The sequence below is a fragment of the Ascidiella aspersa genome, chromosome 7 (assembly GCF_963924565.1).
Source record: "Ascidiella aspersa chromosome 7, kaAscAspe10.2, whole genome shotgun sequence".
NCBI classification, from domain to species: domain Eukaryota; kingdom Metazoa; phylum Chordata; class Ascidiacea; order Phlebobranchia; family Ascidiidae; genus Ascidiella; species Ascidiella aspersa.
The window spans coordinates 18,497,505-18,521,615 of NC_139453.1; the positions used below are offsets into that span (position 1 = coordinate 18,497,505).

The following is a 24,111-nucleotide window of genomic DNA, read 5'->3' on the forward strand; positions in this document are numbered from 1 at the left end:
CGTTTGGGCCTCGCATTTCTGCAATTCCAACTAGTTTATTTAGCAGATAATTGATACTTTTGTAGCGTACACTTTTACAAGATTTAGAGTTCCGTCTCTCTTTATTTCAATAACCGTCCTCATACTTACGCAATTCGGCCTCTTAAAGATGGCCGCATTTTTATTCACTGCCTGAGCGTAACTTGCTCTACTCGCCATTTTCGCTCCGCACTCCACGAGCGCCAGACTGGGAATTTAGTCTGATTGTTACACCCCTTATCTGTGGCTCCACTAGCCATGTGGAACTATAACTTTTCCGAACATTTTGTCAAAAACATTTAAAAAAGTATAGTAGAGGCATAGGGCATTTTCTTAATCAACGGTTACGTCTACTTCTAAATTAAAAGGTTTTTTAAATAAACGTACATTTCAATCAACTGAAGGATGGAGGGCCTTGGACCAGTTAGCACAGTGCATAATAATGCACATCGGTGTAAGTTATCTGCAAAACAACCAGGGCAGGTATATCCCACGCGCAGCAAAGTAGTTACCTCGTTTGACATGTTTTGTAACAAACTATACTTGAGCTTATTATGGCGCTATTGTGTCCAATTTAGGCAACTTTTACCGCCTTTTGCGATATTATTTGCGCTAACGTTGCCATTAAAGCAAACAGGTTTGTCCGCAATGTCGAAGTTCACTAACACAAGTTGTTTGACATCGTCATTCCGTTAAAATTTGTTTGCAACTCAATTTTACCCTGTTTGTAAATGTAACGTCAAGAAAATAACGCATTAGGGTGATTTCATCTTAATATTTTAGAAGAGGCTTTGGTCGGAAGATTTGAAAGTTTATTTTATTCAATTTTGGGTCGCCTTAAATGAATGTTAGGGACCAGTGAATGTGGATTTAAAATACTACTCACCCACGCTCATTACCTTTAGTAACGTGCGTGGGATTTGCTCGCGTTTTCCCTACTTTTTGACGTATTTATAATGTCTATTGGCAGGTTGTTTAGTTTAATATATCTATATTAAAGGTAAAATATTAAATGTAAAACTAATTTCTTGGTATTTTTAAGATCAAGCAATTGTTTGAGCTAAGGTAAAACCATAGGGCGCCCCCACGAGGGGCAAGGGGTTGCACTTACCCCCCCCCCTGGAATTTGAAAATGCGAATATTTTTATTGTTTATAAGTGTAATATTTAGGTTAATTTATGTGCAGGTAAAAAGACAGACCTGGGCAAAATCGCCCGCCAAGCAATTTAATCCGATTTGCGATTCATTTTTGTTAAAATATAAACCAGGGAGACTTTTGACGTGATTGGTTGTAACATATATATCTTTCCAAGAATGGATCTATGTCCCACTAACTTAATTTTTAGCCTGTGTAAAGACTAAAATGATAATTGTTTTCGCGTTTTGCGCGAATTTCTTTTGTCTTTCGTGCTAGTTCCACTCGTTTTTTGGCGTCTTTACAGCCATAAGTAGCCCTCTGCTCTGTGACACTCTTTGAAACGAAAGTTTGTCACATTTAGCCTAATGTTTGTAGAAAAATATAAAGAAAATTAGTAAAACGGCTGTTTCCTACCTCTAAAACAGTGTTTTTTCAAAGGGAGTTAAGTGGCAGGTATAAAATTAATACCTACCTAAATATATACATTGTATGTTCAAACGAACTCAACTTTCAGACGATTAGTTTGCATTTTAAATCAAGTAGTCGCGTTTTTTGACGCTTCACGCGATGCCTTGTACCATCAAATCGACTTTAGTTGTACATCTGCGCACAACTCCAACGTAGTAACAGGTTTAAATTGCGTGAATTTGAGATCCTATTTTTGATCCTATATAGCCCGCCACAACATTTTATTTTTCTCTTGCGGCCCGCGGTAAAAAATAATTCCCCACCCTTGCCTTAAGGGATAAATGCTATTTTCCGAGTTTAACAAAATAGTTTTTGTTCAGTAGGGTAGCAACCGAAGGGTCTTATGATAAGTTACTCCTATGCCAAACAAAAAAAAAACACTGTAAAAGCACACATTCTGAATAAATTACCCTTTTTTGCTGTTTTTTTACGGGGCAAAACGGACCCCACTAATAAAAGATGGTTTAACTGCCTTGTGGTGTGCAAAATGGCGGGTCAAAGAAAATAAAATGGCGGGTCAAGGAAAAAAGCAAAATGGCGGGTCAAGGAAAGAGATATTTTCCCAAGTTCACAACGTGACGTCATAATTCAAGTAATGGTATACATGGCGCCTTATAAGTTAAAAATATTTTACAAAAGTAGGACAAAACATGCAGGATAACGAAAATAGGACTATATGTATTAGCATTGTTGCAGCAATATTAAAGTTAAATGGTTATAAACAGGTCATACCGTACATAAACTCCCTATATTATCAACCGACTTCTTTACAACAGATCTTGTTAAAATTTCTGATTGTTTGCATGAAAACCTCATTTCTTAAAAATCTAGGTAAAAAGTCCAACTGTTTCGGAGTAATGAACATACACTTCCTACAAATTATTCAGCAAAAAAGTAACTTTACCTTTACTTCTTTAGCAGCAAACACGTAATTTTACTGTACTATCCTTATATCAACATCCCTCAAACACATTTCCCCCACTCCCTGGTTGGTTGAAAATCGAATCATTTTGCGTAATCTAGTGCATGTAGGCCTACATTGGTAATTCTTCAATACATAACTGACCAAGAACTTCGACCTAGCTCGACTTTGAAAAAACATGTTGATATAGGTATTCTGCCAAACAATTACATTCAAAATACTTTCGAAAGTTGTTCTCAAACGCAAATACAGCCAAGTAAGTATGGCGCTAAGCATTTATATTACAACAAGTTTAAAAAGCAATAAATATGTACTTCAATTAAACATTCTCAAGAAAAATAGAGTAATACTTTAAAAATACATCGGCTAGGAAATTCAAAGGTAAACAATAGTATTTACATAACCCAATTTTTTCGTGGCGGGTGATCTGCAAGGCTTAAAAACAAATGCATTTTGTTGTCAAAGCCAAGCGGCCGATAAATTGGGTCGGTGTATCGCCGTGTCATGGTTGTTCCAAGGTAGGAAATAAGGTTACAACATTCTTCGAATTGTGTTAACATCTGTTTATACTTCTTCCGACTGTATGTTGAGCTCTTAGGATTAAATGCTAAAAAAGGACATAAGGTTTATACGCGATATCGTGAACACTGTTGAAATAACTATACATATTTCATTTTTGTGGTTTTAGATATATTAAACGTATAATAGACGGTACGTGTAGTATTCTCACGACTAGAAGTAATAAACCTTTAAAATTAAGGCACTAACGTTAGTTGCATTTTAAGTAAAAATGAATTGAGCTAAATCTTTTGTTGCCAATAATAATAAAAATATATAATATTATTTAAATTTACGTGGAGAAGAGTAAGAGCATTACTGTTGAAATTTTAAAATTATATTTATTACGTCAATATTTGTATTGCAATAAAGGAAACAGTTTAAAGGTAACAAAGATTTTAAAATTACAACGAAGGCCTGACGTATTACAAAAGGAAGTTTTTACCGTTTTTAGCAAAAGGTCGATTGAAACGTTAAATTTAGTGCAGCGCGTCATGTGCAAAAATGTTGCGTATTTCGTAAGTAATGAACACATAGTTCAACGCATATGTTTTACAGCTCATGACTGTTCGAATTTATTACTAGGTTTGGCGTAATAAAGTTTGATGTCAGTTGTGAAATCATGTTCAACAAAATTTTAGCCACTCAAAAATTATAGTATTCGAAGTAAAAAAAATTAGTTAATGGTAAGTTCTCACAGGAAACTTGTACTTACGCCATGAGCTTGACCTAGATTAGCGTGAAAGCGCGCCTCGTTATCGTTTTTTCTCCGTAGTTTAAAAAAGCAGTAATGTTCGAAAAAAATATAACGGTATTCAAGGAACACACAATATAACCTACAAAGCAACAATATCTAAAGTAGAATAATCTTTTATACCATAGCGTTAAGGCCAACAACATTATAAAGCCAAATACGCATTGCTAACCAGGAGAGAATAGATTCTCGTCTTTATAAAAACTAAATTCTTCAGAATAAGGCCTACACGGACAATATGCCCAATTGGGTTACACCTGTCTCATTGGCTGTTTTGGTGTCTATTTTTGGGCGCTTCACCGAAATATTTCACCCTGTTTGGGGTTAGGGGCGGGCAATGTGTGGGGTTAGAAATTGGGCTAAAGTTTAAATTTTAGGGGAGTTATTGAAGAATTTAGCGGTGGGGTTTGGGGTTATAGGTAAAACGTGATATAAACCTTATTCTGGCCATTTAAGTCTTATTTCGATGGGTATTGGTTTTATCCCAAATTAGACTTATTACGACTATAGGGTGTCGTGCTGGTGTTATTCTAAACTTTTTTTTATTCCGACGTTGCTTTTGCTTTATTTTCGGTCTTATGTCCGAAGTCGGTTATTGTGTCACACATGACCTACAACATGTTTAGTCGATCTTCATAACGTTCCATCGCGTTATAAGCGTGTGGTTTAAATCAAAGTATTTTATTCGTAAAGCAAAAACTATGTTATGTTAAGAATCAACAACAACTCAAATTATTTTTATAACAAACATAATATTGAAAGACAAACCTAATTAATTGTCTACTGACATTCAATTCAAGTCGCCGCTAAGCCTAACAATGTACAGTTCTAGCAATACGTTTGGCTTATTTACGGCTACTAAAAGCGCCAGATGACACCAACTAATATTAATCAAGGGTATGATTAATAGAATTCCCACTAACTTTCGCTGTTCATTCCACCACAGACAATCGTGGAGTGCAAATCTAAAGGGAGAAGGCGAGCACGAGCTATGCACAAGCGGTGTAAATATCACAGTAAGGGGGCTAAAAATGTCAAACCGTCTTGGTTTGAAATCTACTATAATGTTTAAACCAGACAAATTATAACAGTTATCAAAAAGACAGATTTCCCTTAAAAAGAGTTTGGACTTGCTTAAATAAAAGGGACGCAGTTTAATACGACCCGCATAAAAAGACAAAACGTCTTAGAATTACAAAAAAGCTTGCTGAGGTATCCTAATGTTTGACTCTAGAAAAGATTTCATCAACGCGGGAGTTAACTAACAAAATTTTGTTCCGAACATTGTTCCCGGAACAAAATTTGCGATTTTGGATTAAACTTTGTGTCCGCCTAACGAAATAGGGAACAATAAATGGGTACAAAATGCAAATTCCGATAACGTCGAATTTTACGCCATACATGATGGACAAAAATTCACATGTATATATTGTGATCATACATGCAATAAGTTGTAGAAACATAATGTTGACATAAATCTATTTCATTTTACAATTTTGCAGCCGCTGCTGCTATAACTTTCTTAGTTTATACTTTTCTAATTTAATGTTATTTAAACTCTAAGTCCACATAAAGGTTTACCTTTCAAATGACAAGCAACATACGTCAGGACAGATTTTTTTACAGAAAGAAAAGGAAATTTTGGTTTAAAGCACCCAGCAGCTGTTAGAGCTTTTGTTATAGACTCTGCAGCTCCTTGCTCCAGATAACCAAGCATCGGTAATCCCCTGACCCTGTAATGAAATAATAAATAACAGTTTTAATGTAATTAAGTCACGCGTCGTAAGATAATGCGAGACCAAAATCAAACGAAAACGCCGTTTTTCGTCTCCTTGAACGACGGTTAACACAGGATCTTTTTTTTCTTTCGCCTTTTGTTATTCGTTTAGGTTGGCAGATTAGCAAGGGCGTTAAAAACTGCGAGTTTACTAAGCGCAACTAACGTCCCTCGCTGTTCGCGCTAATATCTGATGTTGGTGTAACAACGGCATTTTTTTAATTGAAGCAGAGTCCGGGTCGGCTACCCGTCGCCACGGTTTCCCCTCAGGAATAGGACATTGTGGATAGGAATGACTTTACTTTCTCGAGCAAGACGTTTATTGGACAGAACGACAATCAGTATACGGCTAATAACCATGCACACCAAGTGCTCGCATAAGGCTACAGCTTGTCTCTAACCAACGAGATTGCAAACTGTGCTCAAAATGCGTCCGATTCTCTCGGTATCCACCCGACGAATGATATCAAAACGACACCACGCAATAGCAAACGAAATCGACACAAAGATATCACGCAACGCCGAGAAAACCGAGGCTGCGAAATTCACACAATGTCCTATTCCTGAGGGGAAACCGTGGCGACGGGTAGCCGACCCGGACGGCAGTTCCCGCGGCCTAACGCATTAGGTCCGCAAAAAGGCGCTACAATAATTAAATTTGTGACACCTTTATTCCCTCAACTGCGCTAATCGTGGAACAATAACACTCGGGAAAGACGATCTTCGTTTAGAATTGCAGGTGGCGAGAGACGTGCTTGCAATTTAGGGTATCCCGTACATGGAACTTAGGAGAATGCGCTGCTGATAGTCTAAACATGATTCTACCAAAATCAGTTACACATACTTCACCGGCTTGATTTTCGCCTGAAGTTAACAATTGTACACTAATCGATTTCGACGCACGTGTTTGCTTTGCGTCTTAAAGGTTCGCTATGGCTGGACGTAAATTGGCCGTGTCTGATTTTTTAATATGACGTCATTACAATCACTGTTTTATGATGTCATACCGTCACTATTTTATGACGTCATTAATTATTAACGTCAGACGAAAAATAGGAATTCCCTAAGTTGAAAACTCGGCCCCTTTTTGATTTTCTGGATACGCCCCTGGGGCAGGGTAATATTTATAGTTTAAATCAGGGTTTTAGATATTTGTTGATTTTAATTTTTTTATATCGATTGTCTATCCAAGCCATTGCTAAATGCTAATGCATAAAAGTTCAACATATTCCAATGAACCTAACATTTTATAGGCCTACTGGTTAACATTTTATAGGCCTACTGATACTCACTCAACGAGTTGTTTCTTTGGGGGCAGTTTTTTGGGCAGAACCAAATCGGAATATAGATGAGGACGCCTTAAAAACATTTTTAAAGCCATCTCTGATTTGAACATATACAGTTTGTTCTTGTATTCCGCAACCAACTCTGAACTTCCTTCAACCAGGCTTTCATAACTAACAAAACAGAAAGACAATTAATCAGAAATACTGATCAGCAGACTTGGACAACGAGATAATCCTATTTGCTAAGTTTGGCGAATTAGAATGACATTATTCTAATCTAATCTATTTTGAGTGTTACCTGTGTGTCACATTTCCAGTTCGAACCTTATTTTCGATTTTACCACATACAGCATGATTCTTTTATGGGCTTTTTATTTTTGTTAATCGAAAAAAGGTTTTCGGTCATGGCCCAATAAGTTCGAATCGTTGTGTACTCGTCATGCCATTCTCAATCGTATAAGCAAAACAGATTTATTAAATAAACATTTTTAGAATGATTAAAGGTAAAATTAGTTCAATTTAATAGCTAGTTTCCGTAAATCTAGGTGTCCAAGTATACTCACTTCACTGTAGGCGATAAACACTGAGAAAGACTATTTTAAGAACTACTCGGTGTTGCCTTGGTTAAATACGGTATTTTCTAATTTGAACCTTGCATAGGGCCGTGCACATCATGCATGCCATGCTGCTCCGTATAAACTCACATAGAATAGCATTTTGCAATATCATTAAATGCGATTATGTCGAGTAAATTGTGAGCATCTATTATGTGTGCAATATGTTACGCCTTTTTTAAATAACGACTATTAAAGCAAATAAATGCGTTTTTTCGCTCATGGCGTCAATATTCTTAACTTTAGTTGCATATTTGAGCCTTTTGAAAACAAGAGTTTTTTCAAGATTATATGTTTTATGACTCAACATTGTGACACCATGTCTTGACTTTTTCATGCCACCTTAGGGCCCAACGGCGACCAACTTTACATATTGGATTAAAATATATTCTCACCTAATTGATTTTGCATAATTATTCGTCTCAACGCATCTTAATGCAATTGGCCGTTGTGACATGAGAAACAACTTTAATGTGCTCCAGTTGTCGATTTACGTTACATTGCTAAATTACGGTTTTGTTTCTTGCTAAGAGAACCGCAAATATAAAAAAAATTGCAGTTTCAAAACTTAACATTTTAAAATCCTATTTGTACTAAGCGCTGTTTATATCAATATGAAAACAGTGTTTGTTTAATGCAGGCTATAAGTACATAGGCTAAACAAGATTTGCGAAAATATTTTGCAGTTACGTGGATTTAAAATACCCAAAATATATGGCGATAGGCCTCATGTCCAATTTTCAAAGTAGGTCGCGGGCCGGATGAATTACATTGGCTGGCCAGATCCAGTCGGCGGGACGTAGGTTGCCGACCCATGGTTTAAACAGAGAAACTAAATAGTGTAATTAACATAGTATGTGGAATTTGGGTCGTTGAACTCGCGTCACAGTCAAGTCAATTTAACTTTCGGCCATTTAAAAAATATGTTTTATCTCGCTTTACCTTGGATTTGCCGTGAAAAGACAAATACATTTTTCTAAAAACAGTTTAACTAATACTATAGTTGCAAGTTTAAAGTATACGTGTCTCGCGCTAAATGGCCGAAAATTCGATTGAGGAACATAGTTTTTGTGAAAGTTAAGTGGACCAAACATTTATTTTCAGGACATAGCTTGGTTTGGTCGAGTTATTGCTTTTCTCTAGTTATTAAATAATGGGGATTTCTAGTAAGCTGGATTTAATGAGGTAGACCAAAAACGACAACAAAAAATGGCAAAGAGCGCTTGGTCTGTAACGTAAGGGATTTCTTGAAACATAACACCTAATGGAGAATTTTACGTATATATTGACCCTTTTGCAAAGGGTCTATTGGAGCGGAGGAAGGTCATCGAGTAATATATTTTGCTGCTAATTAATAAGCAATAATTAGGGTATAAAGCACGCTTTATTTAGTGTTATTACTGGAAACCGCAAAACGCCTATAATGTCCAAATTGTGCGAAACTAAGTCATAGGTAAAGCCAGAAAATTTTCCGCCCATATCACTCTTTGCTTGCAAAACACGTATCATATTTATAGCCTAATTAAATACTTTTTTTTAACTAAAACAACGCTTAGTAACCCACTTAAAACGGCCCATTGACATTAAAAAACACATATACAAAACTAATTGCTAAAAATACTCCCCGTGATTAAACATACACAAAACCGTAGCCCCGTCTAGTTTATATATGTTTTCAACCAAAAAAACATTTGGAGAATTTTGTAAAAAATCGTTTAGATAAGAGATGATTATAACAAGAGTTTGTAACTAAAATTATTAAAGCTAATAAATAAAAAAATACCTTAACTTTCCATTATAGAATGTTACTGCACAATAACCATTCAGTTCCACCTGTTTGGGAAACAGGGACTTCGCCTCACTGTGAGATATTCGGCGGGGTAGCATATTGGGTTCAGGTAAATGTTTCTTTGCCAGTGGAGTAACAAACTGTTCAGGTTTTTCTGTTTAAACATTCGCATTAAAAAGAGGGACCATTTAAACTGTGCAATTAAATTCATACCCAAAAATAATTTTAATTCCGTTTCAGAAGCAAACTTGTAATACTTCGATCGGAATTCAGCCGCATTTGTCAGAGAGATTCTTTCAGAACAGTCTACAAGTTCATCTTTAAGATTTAAACTTACAGGACAATAATGGCCATATTCTCCAAGGCGCACTTCAAGCTCACTAGGACTTATACAAAGGCTAGACAAACATGCAGCTTCTCCTGTGTAAATTAAAAAATTTCCATAAAGTACTGCTAATTTGTTTCAAAAACACTTTTCATTAAAATAAGGTATACCTTTGGATATTTGATCTAAATATATTTGGATTTTTTCAACGTTTTCTTTTGTTAATGCAATAACGTTTGACCAAAGTTTCCATTTGGAAATCAAACCATCAATGTGCACCCAGTTTTGATGCTGGTTCTCATAATAAGTTTGAACCGCAGTAATCTGTTCCTTGTAACAAGTGTGCTTTAAAATCGTAATTTTGTCACTGTAAAATATTTTTGACACTAAAAACTTCTCTACTAACAAACAAAAACTTATCACTACAAAACCAGAAAATATGTTACATTAAATTTTACCAATCAAAGTTATACAATCCATACCTTGTGTCAGTTAAAGAACTTTATTTTTTTATTGACATACTTTTATAGTTGGAAAATATAAATTAAGTCTGAACATAATCAGTTTTTAAATACATTTAAAATAACATGCAAAAATCATAAAAAACACCTGTCATGTGCTACATAATCCTTATTTGGCATAATTCTGTCTTTTTGTGATCTCTTTAATACTTCTTTTCCATCGATGTCCAATTCAAAAATTTTAACTGGAACAATACCTTTAGCGTGGAGAATCGTGATCTGTGCTTCAGTGCATGGAAAACCATCCAAAACATAACTGTGTAAAAAGACAAATCAAAATTAAAATATTCAACCGGTATAATAAATATTTATGTAAATTTTAATACCACAGTTTCAGAAATGCATTGTTTTAGAATAAACAAAGGCAACTCAGATTTATACATCTGTCTTTAAGGATTTCACAAAAAGAACTACCATATTTTGTATAACTACCATACCCTCTTGTAGTGCAAAGAGTATCAAGAAGAGTTGTTGCAAGACATTCCACAGCAAGTCTATCAGGAATAACCTGTCCATCATACAGGTATGTCATTATATGCTTTGCCAAAACTGAATCAGGCTGCTTTTCGAGGACATCTCTTATTGATTTTCCAATAGAAACATGAAAAACACCATATTCGCTGGAAAACCGTTTTGATACTACATGAGGAAACAAATGAGTATTACATTTACCATGTTTTTGTTACTTGCTTAAAGTATTTTTTTTAATATTATAAAATGTGAAATCTTACAAGTTGTTTTGCCACTTTTTGGTGGTCCAACTATAGCAATCTGTATTGGTACTACAGGCTTAGCTGATTTTGCATTTGTAATGTATTTTTGAGGATTAGCAATAAATTTGTTCCTTGAATCATTAGATGACAGGAAATAAATGTACTGGTTGTAGGCAACAGGAAAAGCCGGATTTGTGGTACCATGTACAGGTTGTATGACATCATTCTTTTCAAGCAACTAAACAGAAAGAAACAGAAACATTACATCTTGGCTTGTCTGACTTTATGTTGGTTAACAGGGACTGCGAAATTGTTTTCAAAAAGGGGATGTAATTAAAGGCATAATTTGCCAATCTAAATATTTAGTGTCTATTGTATCAATATAATGCATATTCAGAAAAACATATCTCTTCACAGATTGCCATTTTTATGGCATAAGGTTAGCAAAAGTACATTAAAATCTGTTGTTAAGGTTTTTAGTTGATTGTGGATTTTCATTTACAGTACCCAAAGTTATTTTGGTATATGTGTAAATAAGAAATCTACCGGTACCAATTTTGCCAACTGCGTTCCATAGCAATTACACTATGAGTACAGTACCAATTCAACTAACACACAATCCAGTTCATTTTTTAAGCAATAGCTAAAGTTTGTTTTGTTATTTTGGTTTGTCACACATGTTCATACACATTCCAGAACTATTCGGTGTCAATTAGAACAAGAGTACAGACCCAATTATGTCCCTAGAAATATTTTTACTTACCATTTTTAAATGCCCTGTTAAATTAATGACATCAATTAATAACTATCGGTTGCCATGAGTTTAACCACTTATTTAACACAATCGTTTAAACATCTATTTAAACAAAAATTACATTACAAGTAATCTATTTTATTACTTCTTAAAACAACATTTCTTATTACTGAATCACGATTTTCCCTTTGACAATCATTGTTTTGCAAAATGTGTATTGTGGTGCAATATATAAAAAGGATATTTTTAATATCATGTATGGTTTTACTGAATAATTACACAAACAGAAAAATGAAAACAGTGACCTCAAAACATTAAAAAATTTACCAATGAAAATGAGTTTTTAAGGTAAAATATTGTTATAAGCATGGTATTGTTTGATCAAAAGTTATTGTGCAAATATGGTGAAAAGTAGATTTGTACTTACTTTTACTGGATCCCATTTTCCAAAACTGCTGGGATGTTTATAACCCGAGATTAACATTCGCTGTGCAACATCCTGACTTAGTGGATACACTCTTTCAAAAATACCGTTTCTAGTATCCAAAATTGATTTCATTTTGATTTCAATAAGATATTTCACAATATCAGATTTTCTGCTGGCTTGCACTTCAATTCTGGGAATAGAGCTTTCTTCAAATGACTCTTGTACTGTCTGTAGGAGTGAATATTCGAATAAAACTAAGAGTTTGATATACGAGTAGAATGAAATATTTTAAAATACAAAAAACTAGATAATTATTAGTGTTCTATCAAGGATGCTGTAATAAGCAGCTTATATTATTCTTTTATACACAAGATCGTTATTATAAGCTACTAAATCCCCGTCGATTTTCCATCTTTACCTGTAGCTTTCCAACTTCATCATCAAATCTTTCTCCGAATTCTGATTTCATTCGTTCTTTTGCATCTTCCTCTTGTTCTTCATCTTCTTCTTCACCTTCATCATCATCCTAAACATTACTTTTGATATATTACTTATTTCTAATATAAAAGGTAACAAAAGTGTTAGTTAAAAGGTCAGCAAGCGTGGATCTTGAAACCACAAATAAGTTATTGCTTGATCAAATAAGTTATTGCTTATCTATCACCATACTTGTAACTTGTACATGACATTAAACCGGTTAAAGAGTAAGTTAATAACAAACCTCAAACTCATTGGCAATTGTTTCTTCAATATCATCTTCTTCTTCCTCATCGTCCTCTTCTTCATTTTCATCTCTCTCTGAATCTCTTAAAAGTTTTGCTTCGTCACGTTCTTTAATAAGTTCCTGCCTCCTTTTTTCCATTTTCGCTTTCTGATTGTACAAAAAATTGTTAAAAATATTTCAAAATTGTGGCGAATATATTTAAGGAAATAATACCTTGATATTAAGTTTTGCTTGTCGTATTTTATCCTTTTTTTCTGATTGAAATTTTTTCCTGGCAATCCATTTATCCATTTGTCCAGGAAGTAGACGTGTTATGACATCCTTGTCTTCAACCATTAAAAGTAAGCAAGCATCAGGAAAAAGGCCAGATTGAACTAAAAACTGGCATTCTTCAACGGTCCTAGGAAATCCTTCTAACACAAATCCAACAGATCTAGAAAATGGTAATTTTATCATTTAAAAATTTTTATCATTTTAAAATGGTAATTTTATCATTTAAAAAATTGTCATTTAAAATATTATATTAATTGTCAATAAACAAACCTGTATGGCTCAGTTCGCCACCACTTGGTCACAATTTTTTCCAGAATCTCAGGAGGTAATGGTTCATCGTCCTCCAAATTACTTTTGATAGCTTCTTCTTCATCATTTAAATCAAAATTTTCTACTTGGTCCTCAGCTGAAACATTCTAAAAGAGTATATGAATAACTTGATTATGTACATTTACTACAACTTAGACTACCAATTATTCTACTAAGCACCCGAATAATACAGGTTCAAAATTTATGCATATTTGGCATACTTTTTTTCAACTTTATTTTAATTTATGAATTTAGGTTTATATTCTGTTTTAAAAAGGGAAAGCATATTAACGGCCTGGCTCTAAAATAAAAATTTATATATGTGGAATATAGGAGCATTACAAATAACTTATTTAGCAAAATAAACTACCAGCATTATACCTGTTCATTCACATCTAATGCAGCTTTGACAGCTTCACTAATTGTAACTGATAATTCCTTCTTTAAAAGTCGATCTTCCTCATGTTCTGGTCCCAACTTCCGTTTAGTTTTTGGCAAAATGAGTTCCTGCATTACAAAAAACAAATATGTGTTTGATATATATCAATATTATTTATTTATTTATTTCTATGAAATTCAATTACTTACTTGTAAGCGCTCACGAAATGATATGTGAAAAGTACCAAGTTTTTCAGAAAGCCATCGACCGTGAAGGGTCTTTCCAGAACCACGGGCTCCAAGAATAAGTATACGTGGGGCAGGAGGGGTAAGTGGTTGAGTGGTTGGGAGAAAGGGAAGAGGATTTTTCACAAAAATTTCTCTGAACTCAGTTGATTTAAAGTAATAAATTCGTTCACGGTATTTTCCAGCAATATCAGGATTTCCGGGCCATAGCACTCCTTCATTCTACCAGGAATAGCAAATAAGTATTACAAAATGCAGTGTATGTGTATTTCTTATCAGGTTTTTTCTGTAAATTTGAAGTGTTTAATTGTACCTTAAGAGCAACAGGATCGTAGTGCTTTGTATATCCAAAATGTTTCTTTTTGTGTTGAACGGCCTCTTCATCTTCTTCTTCTTGTTCCCCACTAACTTCTGCATCGGCATTTGCATCTTCTTCTTCTTCATCCAAATCAATGCCAGAAAATTCCCATGCATTATACCCAAATAAGTCTAAACATTTTGCCAAAAACGTTACTTTTTTAAGCAAATAATTAAGGTAATTAGACAAACAAATTACTTTCAATTTTTTTTACTGCAAATTCAATAATATTTTCTGTGGACTTGTCTTTGATTTCCACGATTATTGGTTTGCTGGTGGCAGATCCAGAAATTGAGTTTTGTAGTTGACTCCATTCTTTGTCAAATTCAGCAAGACGGTCTCTTAGATTTTGAAACTCTTGGGAGTCATATGGGGGAACACCGATGTAGGAATTTTTAAAGTCGGCAATTTCTGTTGATAAGCATTACTTTTATATTACACATTCTACTTTTGAACTTAATTTAAATGGGTAAAAATAATACACAATAAAACAAATTACCTTGACGGAGTTTATTTATGGTGGAAACATCAAATTTTTTCAAATTTCCAACTTTTTCATTTTCATCTAAAAATTTTAAAACAATTGTTAACTGGGCTTTAAGCATAATTTTTGGCTAATTTTGGGTTAAAGAATAAATCACACAAACAAAACAGTTAATGATTTTCCTATTTCTTTGCTCAAGTTGGTTGTTCTTTAAATATTACAAAAAAATGATGTTTTAATCTTAGAAATTGATGTTGCAATATTATGATACTTAATCCCATTGACCACAGATTGCACACCTCTGGTGTTTTAAGATGCAAATTATTTCAGTGTTTTTACTAGTTTATCATGCCATCGTACAACTGGCATTTTGCCAGGGCAAGCACATTGTTGTTCTAAAATTTTGAAGATTTTGGTGCTTACAACAATCCATGTGTTGTAAAAAATAGGGTTTTCCTGAAATAAAATTTTATTTCATAACAAAATTTGCCAATATCGAAGGTGGTAATTGAACAATGTAGTTGGTTATTTTAGCAAAGTAATTGAACGCATCAGCTTTCTTTTGATGCATTTGACTATTTTCTACATGTGCACCAGACATGACCAATTGACCAAGCCAAGTAGCATAGATATAACACCCTTGTGAAAAACCTTACAAAAACATTAGCATTTTGACCCCTTTTAATAACTTAGTAATAAAAATTCAGTTATAAAATAGATAAGAACTAAATGTGTAACATTTTCGTTATGTACATTTTAGAACAGTTGGTATAAGTAGTTTTACCAGTTTCAGTTGGTACAACATCTGTACTGTCATCTTCCGTATTAGTTTCTGTTTTTTGGTTTGCAATCACTGATAGTTCTTCTTGCTCTTTTAAAAAACGTTCCTGTTCCATTTCCTCTTCCTTTTAAAGGTATCAAACCAATACAAAGAACAAAGGTTTTTTATAATTTTTTGAAGTATTATTATTTTGTGTTAAACAAATCTGTCTTAGGTGATAAACACACCCATATTTAAAACATATACTTTAAATACCTAGAAAACTGTAAAAAACTACTTAACATTACAAATTCTTACAGAAAGCTTTTCCTGCTTTTCTTGCAAAAGCCTTTGTCGAAACTGTTCAGTTATCTCTTGCTTATTTATTTCATAGAACCTTTGATGAACAATAGTTGTAAAACAGATATTTTTCTTGCATGTTTAGTCACAATTAAAACAAAAATAGCCGGAATTACCTCTGCCTGATAGTTTCCACATTTGGTGATTTATCAACCAAAAATATAACTTCATCTGGAACTAATGATATTTCAAGTAAAGCTGCCCATTGCTCCTTTGTTTCAGGAAAATTGTCCAATATCCAACCACCATTTCTACAAAAGATTTATTTTAGTTTAACTTAGTTTTACCAAACTATGATTTATTTTGTACTAAAAACTATTCCATTATTTAGCTACTAGCACATTGGAGTTCATTAATAGGTTAGATATTTAATTAGTGATCCACAAAAGTCTTAGAAAGGCTGGACTACATATGTTTTCTACTGAGTATCTATAAAAGAGCCACAACTCACAAGTGGGCAGATATTTTTCTTCATAACTTACATACATACCTTTGCTTAGCTAGATTTATCATAGATTTTTGGACACTAAATATACTGTGTAGGCTACATTCTCAAAACAGGGTAAAACATATTGGAAAGTTTTATGAATTTTTTTAAAAGCATGAAATATTATAAGATTCAACAGTTAAAATAGGTAAAAATGCACACAAAATTTGACTTAATATTCACTCAAAAATTGATACTGGACATCTTGAAAAAATTAAGTCAACCTAAAGGAAGGGGGTGTATAAAAATTTTGGAGGAGCCACGGTTTAGTTACACCTAATGTATATTATAACAAATGAACAATTCTATACATGAGTGATTGTATATTATTAAGCAAATATTTTTTGACTTTAAATTTTTTTTAATCTTTTATGTGACACTTGATCCTAATTCTGCTTTAATGCTGTACTATATGCTTTATCTCAAAATGACACATGTGTATTTAAGTAACTGTAAAACATAGTTGTAATTTTGCGATTAGCATGTTTTTGAGCTTCGGGTTAAGCAACACTAATCTAAAGTATAAACAATCAATAGCCACTCCTCTTCAGCAGTACTTTTTTTAAATGTTTTCCGGTTACAGTGATAAAGGGGGCCATGATTTAAATTTAGCATGTCTGTAATAATGGAGTATTTTTTAGCTATTCTTGAAATATTACTAAACAAAAACTAGACAGTTGTCTTTATTTTGCCAAGTCCCATATAAAACAGCGCCAATATACATTAATGGAGTTGTTGTACTACATTCTGATCTTGTTTAAATATTTATATTTACTACTTTATTTCCATATCCAAAGCACAGATTAACCAAAAAGTCCCGTTTTGCAAAACCAAAACCAATTTTATAAAATTCATATTTTTATGTTCACTCAATGTATTCTAGGGACTTTTTTACTCCAGAAGCTTTTCTTTAAAGCCTATAAGGTGAATGGTTTAGCAAGTAAGCAAATCGTTTTGAAAAACGTGTAGCAAATTCAACAAACACAGAGAATAAATTTATCTAGATAGTATATTAACTTTGGTTTGAGAAGTTATCTTTTCAGTATTAAGATATATCTAAGCAGACACTGTATTTATTATGTTTGTTTATAATGGATTTGATTTAAAACTCGTTTATTGGTTGAACTTTGACTTAATCTATACTTAGTACATTTTAGTTTTACACTTAGAATTACAAATCCCAAATAAATAAATTCGTATTGCCTAGGTGCAAGATACTTTGTTTTGAATGTAATTGCATCTTTAGCGCATGACAGATTCTTACCCATGTGGAACAAAAGTTACCAAATATAGACATAAAAGCCAAAACCATAATTTTTTGTAGGTTGTAAATACATCTGAGTAAGTCTTGACAATCAAGCCCCATTTTTTACTAATTCTTCTTGAAACGGAACATGTTGACATGATTATATTTTACTCTATTTTTCTAAAAGTTTTGCAAAAACTGAAAAATAGGGTCATAAGAACAAAAAGTTTGCAAATCATTAGGGTAGTGAAATTCATTTTTCTTACTTTGGTGAATCTGAGTCTTCCTCTAAACGCTTTGCTATCATATTGTCAATTGCATCTTTTAGTGCAGCAACATAGTCAGAGGGAGGTAGTTTAACTTCCTGTTTTTCTGCATTGTTAACAGCTTCATCAACAATTTTCTTCACCTGTACCAAAAAATTAACGTATGAATTTCTTAGTCAAAACAAATGCTTTTTTAGTGTTTAACTACAGATTAAGTTTTAATTTTATTGCAATAATTTATTTAATTTAACATATTTAATAACCTCTGGGTGTTCATCGGTAACAATTGGAACTGGACTAGCTTCTCTTATGTCATTAGGATCTACAGAGCTTTCTTCATTTCGAATCAAGCTTGCACTATCAGAAGGATCAATGGATACAACATCTTCATCTAAATTAATGTAGCTTTCAATAACTACTTTACATTTGTATCAGTTGATAAAACTAGTAATATAAGAACATAAATATTCTAGAAGCTTTTAGTTATATTTAAATTAATTTGAATAGATTTACCTTGGTCAGCAACATCAGTTTCCGGATATACAGATTTCGACTTTTTTATTTCAATTCTCTCAAGTGCTTCTTGTTCAAGCTTATTTTGAACCAGAGTAATGGCTGATTCCAAAGCTTCCTGAGTAGCATACAAACATATCAAATCGATAAATGCAAATTGTTAGCACAATTAAATTAGGATGCCCTACCTGTTTAGCAATTGCAACCAAATTTGATTTGGCTTCATTGATTTTATCCTTCATCAGCTCTTTCATATCAAACACTGTAGCCTGATAATTACATAAAATTAAATTAAATTCCTGAATTTAAAACATTTTGAGAGGATTTGAATATAATTTTTTGTTAAGAAATGTATTTGTAAATTTATCAAATGCATGTACAACTGCCAAACCTTGTATTTTTTAGCCAAACATTGACTAATAGTTGTTTTTCCAGACAATGGAAATCCAATTACAGCAATTTTGCAGGGTGGTGCTGGCATTGGAGGAAGTAAGTAGGGGCGTGGATTTTTCAAAAATTTGCTTAAAGCTTCTGGTGATGACATCACATATATTTTGTCTAAAAAACTCACAGCCAAGTCAGGTTTCCCCTGTGGTAAGATCAGATATTGTTTACACTACAAAAAACTTCTATATGACAAACACAGACTTGCAGTATTGAGCCTTCCTTCAGAGCAACTGGACAATTTCGACCCCACTTTGATCTTCGCCACCTATATCGTGGAGCTGGCATTTGATACGAGGCTAACATACGGAGCAATTCATCCTGAATAAAAAAATTACTTTAGCTTGTGATTAAGATAAAAAAATTTTTTTAGAAAAAAAAAAAATAATAATAATAATTAGAAATTTAATATAAAATCAATACTACAAAAAATCCAACCATGAAGTGTTATTTCAATATAATATATGAATTAGATAATCAAAAATATGAAATTATTGTTCGTACATTAAACATATTCATAACTTGGATATTGAATAAAACATTTTTTTGCAACAATAAAACACTGAGCTGGATCTCTACATATGTTCATATATCGATTTTTAATTCTCAGTTAGAAACAAAAGTAGTAAAATAATGAAATTGGGGAAGAAATGTAAATGAGTTGGTTTAGAAACTTTAGATTATAAGTAAACAACAATCTTTAGGATGCTTAATAAACCAGTAGGATATTTAAAAAAATATATATTCCAGTTAAAATATAGATTTACTCTTGGTGGATTTCACTCCTTAAAGTTTCAAAGAATTACCAGAATTATGACTTTTTTTTTAAACTGAATAAATTAGGTTTAAACACTACTCCTGGTAACTCATTAATTAAGTTTGCACAATTCTGTTACCTATCATGATAATTTGCATGTCGATAAAATATATATATATATTGCAGCAAGAGTATATATATATTAAATCATCACATAGTCATTTTTTAATTTATGAATATTAGGATCTTTATTATTAAGGCTAACAGAAATAAAATCTTCCCGAGATTACATAATTACAGTTTCAATCTCATCTGGAAGTTCTTCCTCATCAGGGTTTTGCAATCTTGTTGGAACACTGGCTCTTCTAATATTGTATGTTTCCAGTTTACTCAACAACTGCTTGAAAATCAGTATTGGACCAAGATTTCCATCCAACTCAATCACATAATGTTGATCATGATCAGTCATAAAATTCTTTAAAACAGGTCAATCTGTTTATAACTTTTTATAATATTGTAATGTAAAATACTTACCTCAACAGTCTTGAGAGCCACATCCTTATATAACGTATTGGATGCTTCAACATGTTCGAAAATATTTTCTGGTGCATGAATCAGTCTGTTTTTAGATTCCTTATCAATTTCAGGATAATCTAATAAAACCTGATAATAAAAAATTGATAGTTAAATTAATTCCAAATAAAAAATCTGCCTGTAAAAAACACAATTAGCCCACCTCTGTCTCAAGAGCTTCTTCTTCATCTTCTTCTTCTCCATTTTCAATGATACTCGTTTCAGCTTTAGTGCCAGAAGAAGCTGTTGGTGGGTCCCACGATTTTTTTGGAAAAGTTTCACCGGAATGTGAATCAGTTCTGAATCCCTCTCTTCGAGCAACCAAGTCAACATCAGGACACTAGTACATCAACAAAAATTCAGATAATGTATATTTTAAAGTAACAAAAGTCATATTTAGAGTTCTGATCCAATATTTATAGAAAATGTATACAAGAGAAATTAGCAAAAAATCCATTAGAATGAGCAAAAATCCAGTCATGTACTATATAAGTAACTAGTATCCCAATATTGGGATGCCTAAAAACTTCACCTTAATATTAATAATAATATCTGGAGTAAGTTTCCAATTTTGAATAATTTCAATTTGTTCTGTTACCGATAATATATCATCATCAACAATTGGCATACTGTCGAGTACATAACCATAGTGTGCCACTTCTAGGGATGCCACCTTCTCCCTGTAATAAAAAAATGATATCATGCCCTTCGCAACCAGTGTGCCACAAGACTATTTCAGGTTTGCCATAGAGTACCTGCTTTTTTTCCTTGTCCTTTTTAACAAGTAAGATTCAAGCTGAAACATTATAAACTTTTCTTAAAAAACCTACAGCATGGTTCTTAACTGAAGGCATAGGTGCCGAATGTGGATGTACAAAGGACTCTGTATTACTACCCTGGACTAGTTCATAGAAATTATGCAAAATAAATTAGTTTGGTAATTATATAAAAGTTACTTGTTCCCAACCTCAAATCTCCCAAAACTAGAATATGTATTTAATATTCAATTAGCTTTTTACATATTTCCCCAACATAAAAAAATCTTTTTCACAATTAAGTCACCCCAATACAAAACCTATTTCCTTACTACCCTTGCTTAAACCTCAATTACCATTTAAATTGAAATGTTAAGAAACTTCTGAAATTTTCTCCTGTTCCAAAACGTAAAACCCCTGACTTCCAAAATACAAATGCCACAATCTTCTTGATTTTTATCCATAAAAATGAAATATTCTAACATTGGAAAGATGGATTAATTACTGACCTTCCTTCTACATTTCTATAGACCTACTTGAGCATACTTCTGAATAATAAATAGCAATATACTTTTGAATGATACAATATTACCTTGTGATCTGACTTAAATACTGATGCTTACTGTAGAAATTGAGCCTAATTTATTTTCCATATTTGCAACGTTTTTTTTTTTATAGTCGAAAATGTGACTCAGAAAAGGGTATGATGAAAAAAACAAGAGCTCTTTTTTTGCTGAAGGTTGTCGTCATACGTTAACTTTTCTTTGCACAGAAACTAGTGCTGGTAAAGGCATCAATTGCACAAATAGAGTCAAAGGGATCTGACACATCTTAAGCACAATATTCGTGTGATCAGAAACCAGCTGTAATGTAACACTCGCATTTGTTTGTGTAGTCAGAAACAAGCTGTAATGTAACACTCGCATTTGTTTGTGTAGTCAAAAACAAGCTGTAAAGTAACACTCGCATTTGGCGTATCTGTGCTTGTAGCATACTGTATTCCATTTTGTTTAACACATACATTGATCAAGAAATTAAAGCCCTACCTCACTATTAAAAATGCTTAACGTTTTTTTAAAGGTAAATCGTCATTCATATAATTGTGGCCAGCATTTGACATTTAAAAAACCCTCAATCGCACACGCTGCATTAAATCCCTTTTATGTTTTCCAATTATCGTGTGGCTTACTATGTGCATTGCTTTGTAAAACTGTCCAGATATGATGCAAAAATTAACCAGCTTAAAAATAACCAGGTTAATCAAGGTAAACCCTAATTAAATAACCACCATGGCTACACATGACATATACATTAAAATTTGAAAGAGGCAGCTACAAAACTAACCTTGCATTTACAATAAAATGCTACACTGCTTTAAAGTGCATGCTTGTAACCATGTACAGCTGAAATAAAACACACGTTTTAATATAACCTGATAAGTTGCATAACAAATTCATTTGATAAAGATTCCCCCTTGAACAATACTTCTTGAATCTTTTTTCCAACTTCTGTACTCATCTCAATCTCTTTTTGAATAGTTTCAGTTCCTTTGTAAACATTAAAGGGTTTGTAATGCATACAGTCAGACAAAAACTAATATAAACTATATTTTTGATTTTACATACCTACAAATTACACCAGTGATTCCCAAACTTGTTTGGCTCATGGCACATTAAAAAAACCTTAACTCTTTCGCGGCACACTTTTAACAGAACAACAATAGAGTAATTTTACAATCGCCATTCACACATGTCTCAAAATTAATAATTTGTAATGAATAGTGCTATTTAGGTCTAAAATGCTTGCGTGTACGTACGCCTATTGGTAATACAAATACTCTCTTTCCCGAAATTACAAAAGTTTCGTGGCACACTTGACAATGTCTTAAGGCACGCAGTTTGGGAATCACTGAATTACAAACATAACAATTTATTTAATAAGTGTATAGTATAGGACAGGAGTGTTGAAATGATTTCTGCCATGATCCATCACAGCCAAACCTGACAACATGATGATCCACCAAATACGAATAGCAAACATATTGGACACGCTTTAATTTTGATGGTGCTTTATTCATGTAAACGCGATAAGTTTAATAGTTAATCTTGTTTAGTGTTTGTCAATCTTTGCAAGTGAGGGCGGGCGTGGCGAGCGAAGCGAGCGCGATTTTTTTTAGGTTTAAATTTCTTGCAAGTTTTTATTACATTGCCGAAAATACAAAATGTTAAAAAATACATGTCCAATATTTTTGAATAAGTTTTCCATTAACGGTAACAAAGCGCTGATCTAGTTCAAAAGACCGCATCAAAACGTAAACAAGCCGGACGTAGAAAGATGATTCGCGCCAAGCTGGAAATTTTTCGCCATTTGAACATGACCGGTATAGGACATATATGTTCATAATATGTAAATTCTAACTTTTTTAGATTAACTATCTTTTTAAGTTGTATGCATGAAGTATGTGCTGACAAAAATGATTTACTACTGTACTAATATTAAATATTGGTCCTACCATTTACTAGTTCGCATCTCCAATAATGAGAAAGTTTTTCAGCCAGTGTTGATTTTCCACATCCCTTAATGGTTAACAAGGTTTAGAAAATGTAAAGATTATTAGAAAGTACACTTATTAGAAACCTACTGGTTTTCCAACAACAATAAAACAAGTTGGCTTTGAACGCAGAAAATTTAACTCAGTAAGATCTTCATTGAACTCATCGTGTCTTGGCTGTCCTTTGCTTGATGGTGGCATTGTTTTGTTATGGAAAGTTTATTCTACACAAATATGTTTTATATATTCCTAAAAAAATTAGAAATATTTGACTAATAAATATTCCGGCAACAATGAAGGAACTAATGATGTCTAATACTGTCAAAGCCCTTTATATTTAAAAAAAATCTATTATTATACCCACAGTTAACCATATTTCAACTCCATCAACTTCTACTTTCTTTCATAGGTAAGGTCTGTCAACAAAGGCTATTTTTCTAGCAGGATTCCTTGTAATGGAAACTTTGGCAGGCTAATATTTTTGTTTGATAACTGGTAAGCCTACATAAAATCAGTTAGTAAAGTTATATTACCAAGTGTGTTGGTATTGTTAACTGTATGAC

At 33.0% G+C, this 24,111-nt stretch overlaps 1 protein-coding gene across 2 annotated transcripts; it reads right to left on the minus strand.

Annotated features, from left to right (window-relative positions):
- Window positions 1-2,698: 2,698 nt before the first annotated feature.
- On the minus strand, window positions 2,699-23,793 carry LOC146138133 (adenylate kinase 9-like). Of its 2 annotated transcripts, none has more exons than XM_083393374.1 (35): window positions 23,639-23,793; window positions 23,510-23,573; window positions 22,430-22,544; window positions 20,775-20,922; window positions 20,406-20,582; window positions 20,204-20,332; window positions 19,968-20,144; window positions 19,117-19,233; window positions 18,860-19,057; window positions 18,657-18,737; window positions 18,433-18,586; window positions 18,219-18,370; window positions 17,956-18,098; window positions 16,073-16,207; window positions 15,915-15,993; window positions 15,621-15,741; window positions 14,852-14,917; window positions 14,551-14,763; window positions 14,308-14,483; window positions 13,959-14,216; window positions 13,752-13,877; window positions 13,332-13,462; window positions 13,002-13,221; window positions 12,786-12,935; window positions 12,483-12,590; window positions 12,065-12,292; window positions 10,902-11,121; window positions 10,608-10,809; window positions 10,259-10,426; window positions 9,820-10,016; window positions 9,538-9,744; window positions 9,319-9,478; window positions 6,928-7,092; window positions 5,440-5,591; window positions 2,699-3,153 (listed from the first exon to the last, which is right to left on the minus strand). In XM_083393374.1, the coding sequence occupies exons 1-35, from the start codon at window positions 23,747-23,749 to the stop codon at window positions 2,942-2,944; spliced, it is 5,460 nt and encodes a 1,819-aa protein (XP_083249500.1). In that variant the 5' UTR covers window positions 23,750-23,793; the 3' UTR covers window positions 2,699-2,941. The 2 variants fall into 2 exon arrangements, with proteins under 2 accessions (XP_083249500.1, XP_083249501.1); XM_083393375.1 differs by having other exon boundaries at window positions 2,702-3,153; window positions 13,332-13,477; window positions 18,219-18,346; window positions 18,469-18,586.
- Between the last annotated feature and the right edge of the window lie 318 nt (window positions 23,794-24,111).

Bases quoted from the DNA above. Each gene is read 5' to 3' on its own strand.
- LOC146138133 (XM_083393374.1), bottom strand. From the start codon at position 23,749: ATGCCACCATCAAGCAAAGGACAGCCAAGACACGATGAGTTCAATGAA. The intron at 15,994-16,072 runs GTAATTCCGGCT...TGTTCATCAAAG, and splicing joins GTGGAAACTATCAGGCAGAG to GTTCTATGAAATAAATAAGC. The intron at 14,764-14,851 runs GTAATTTGTTTT...GCTTATCAACAG, and splicing joins CATAAATAAACTCCGTCAAG to AAATTGCCGACTTTAAAAAT.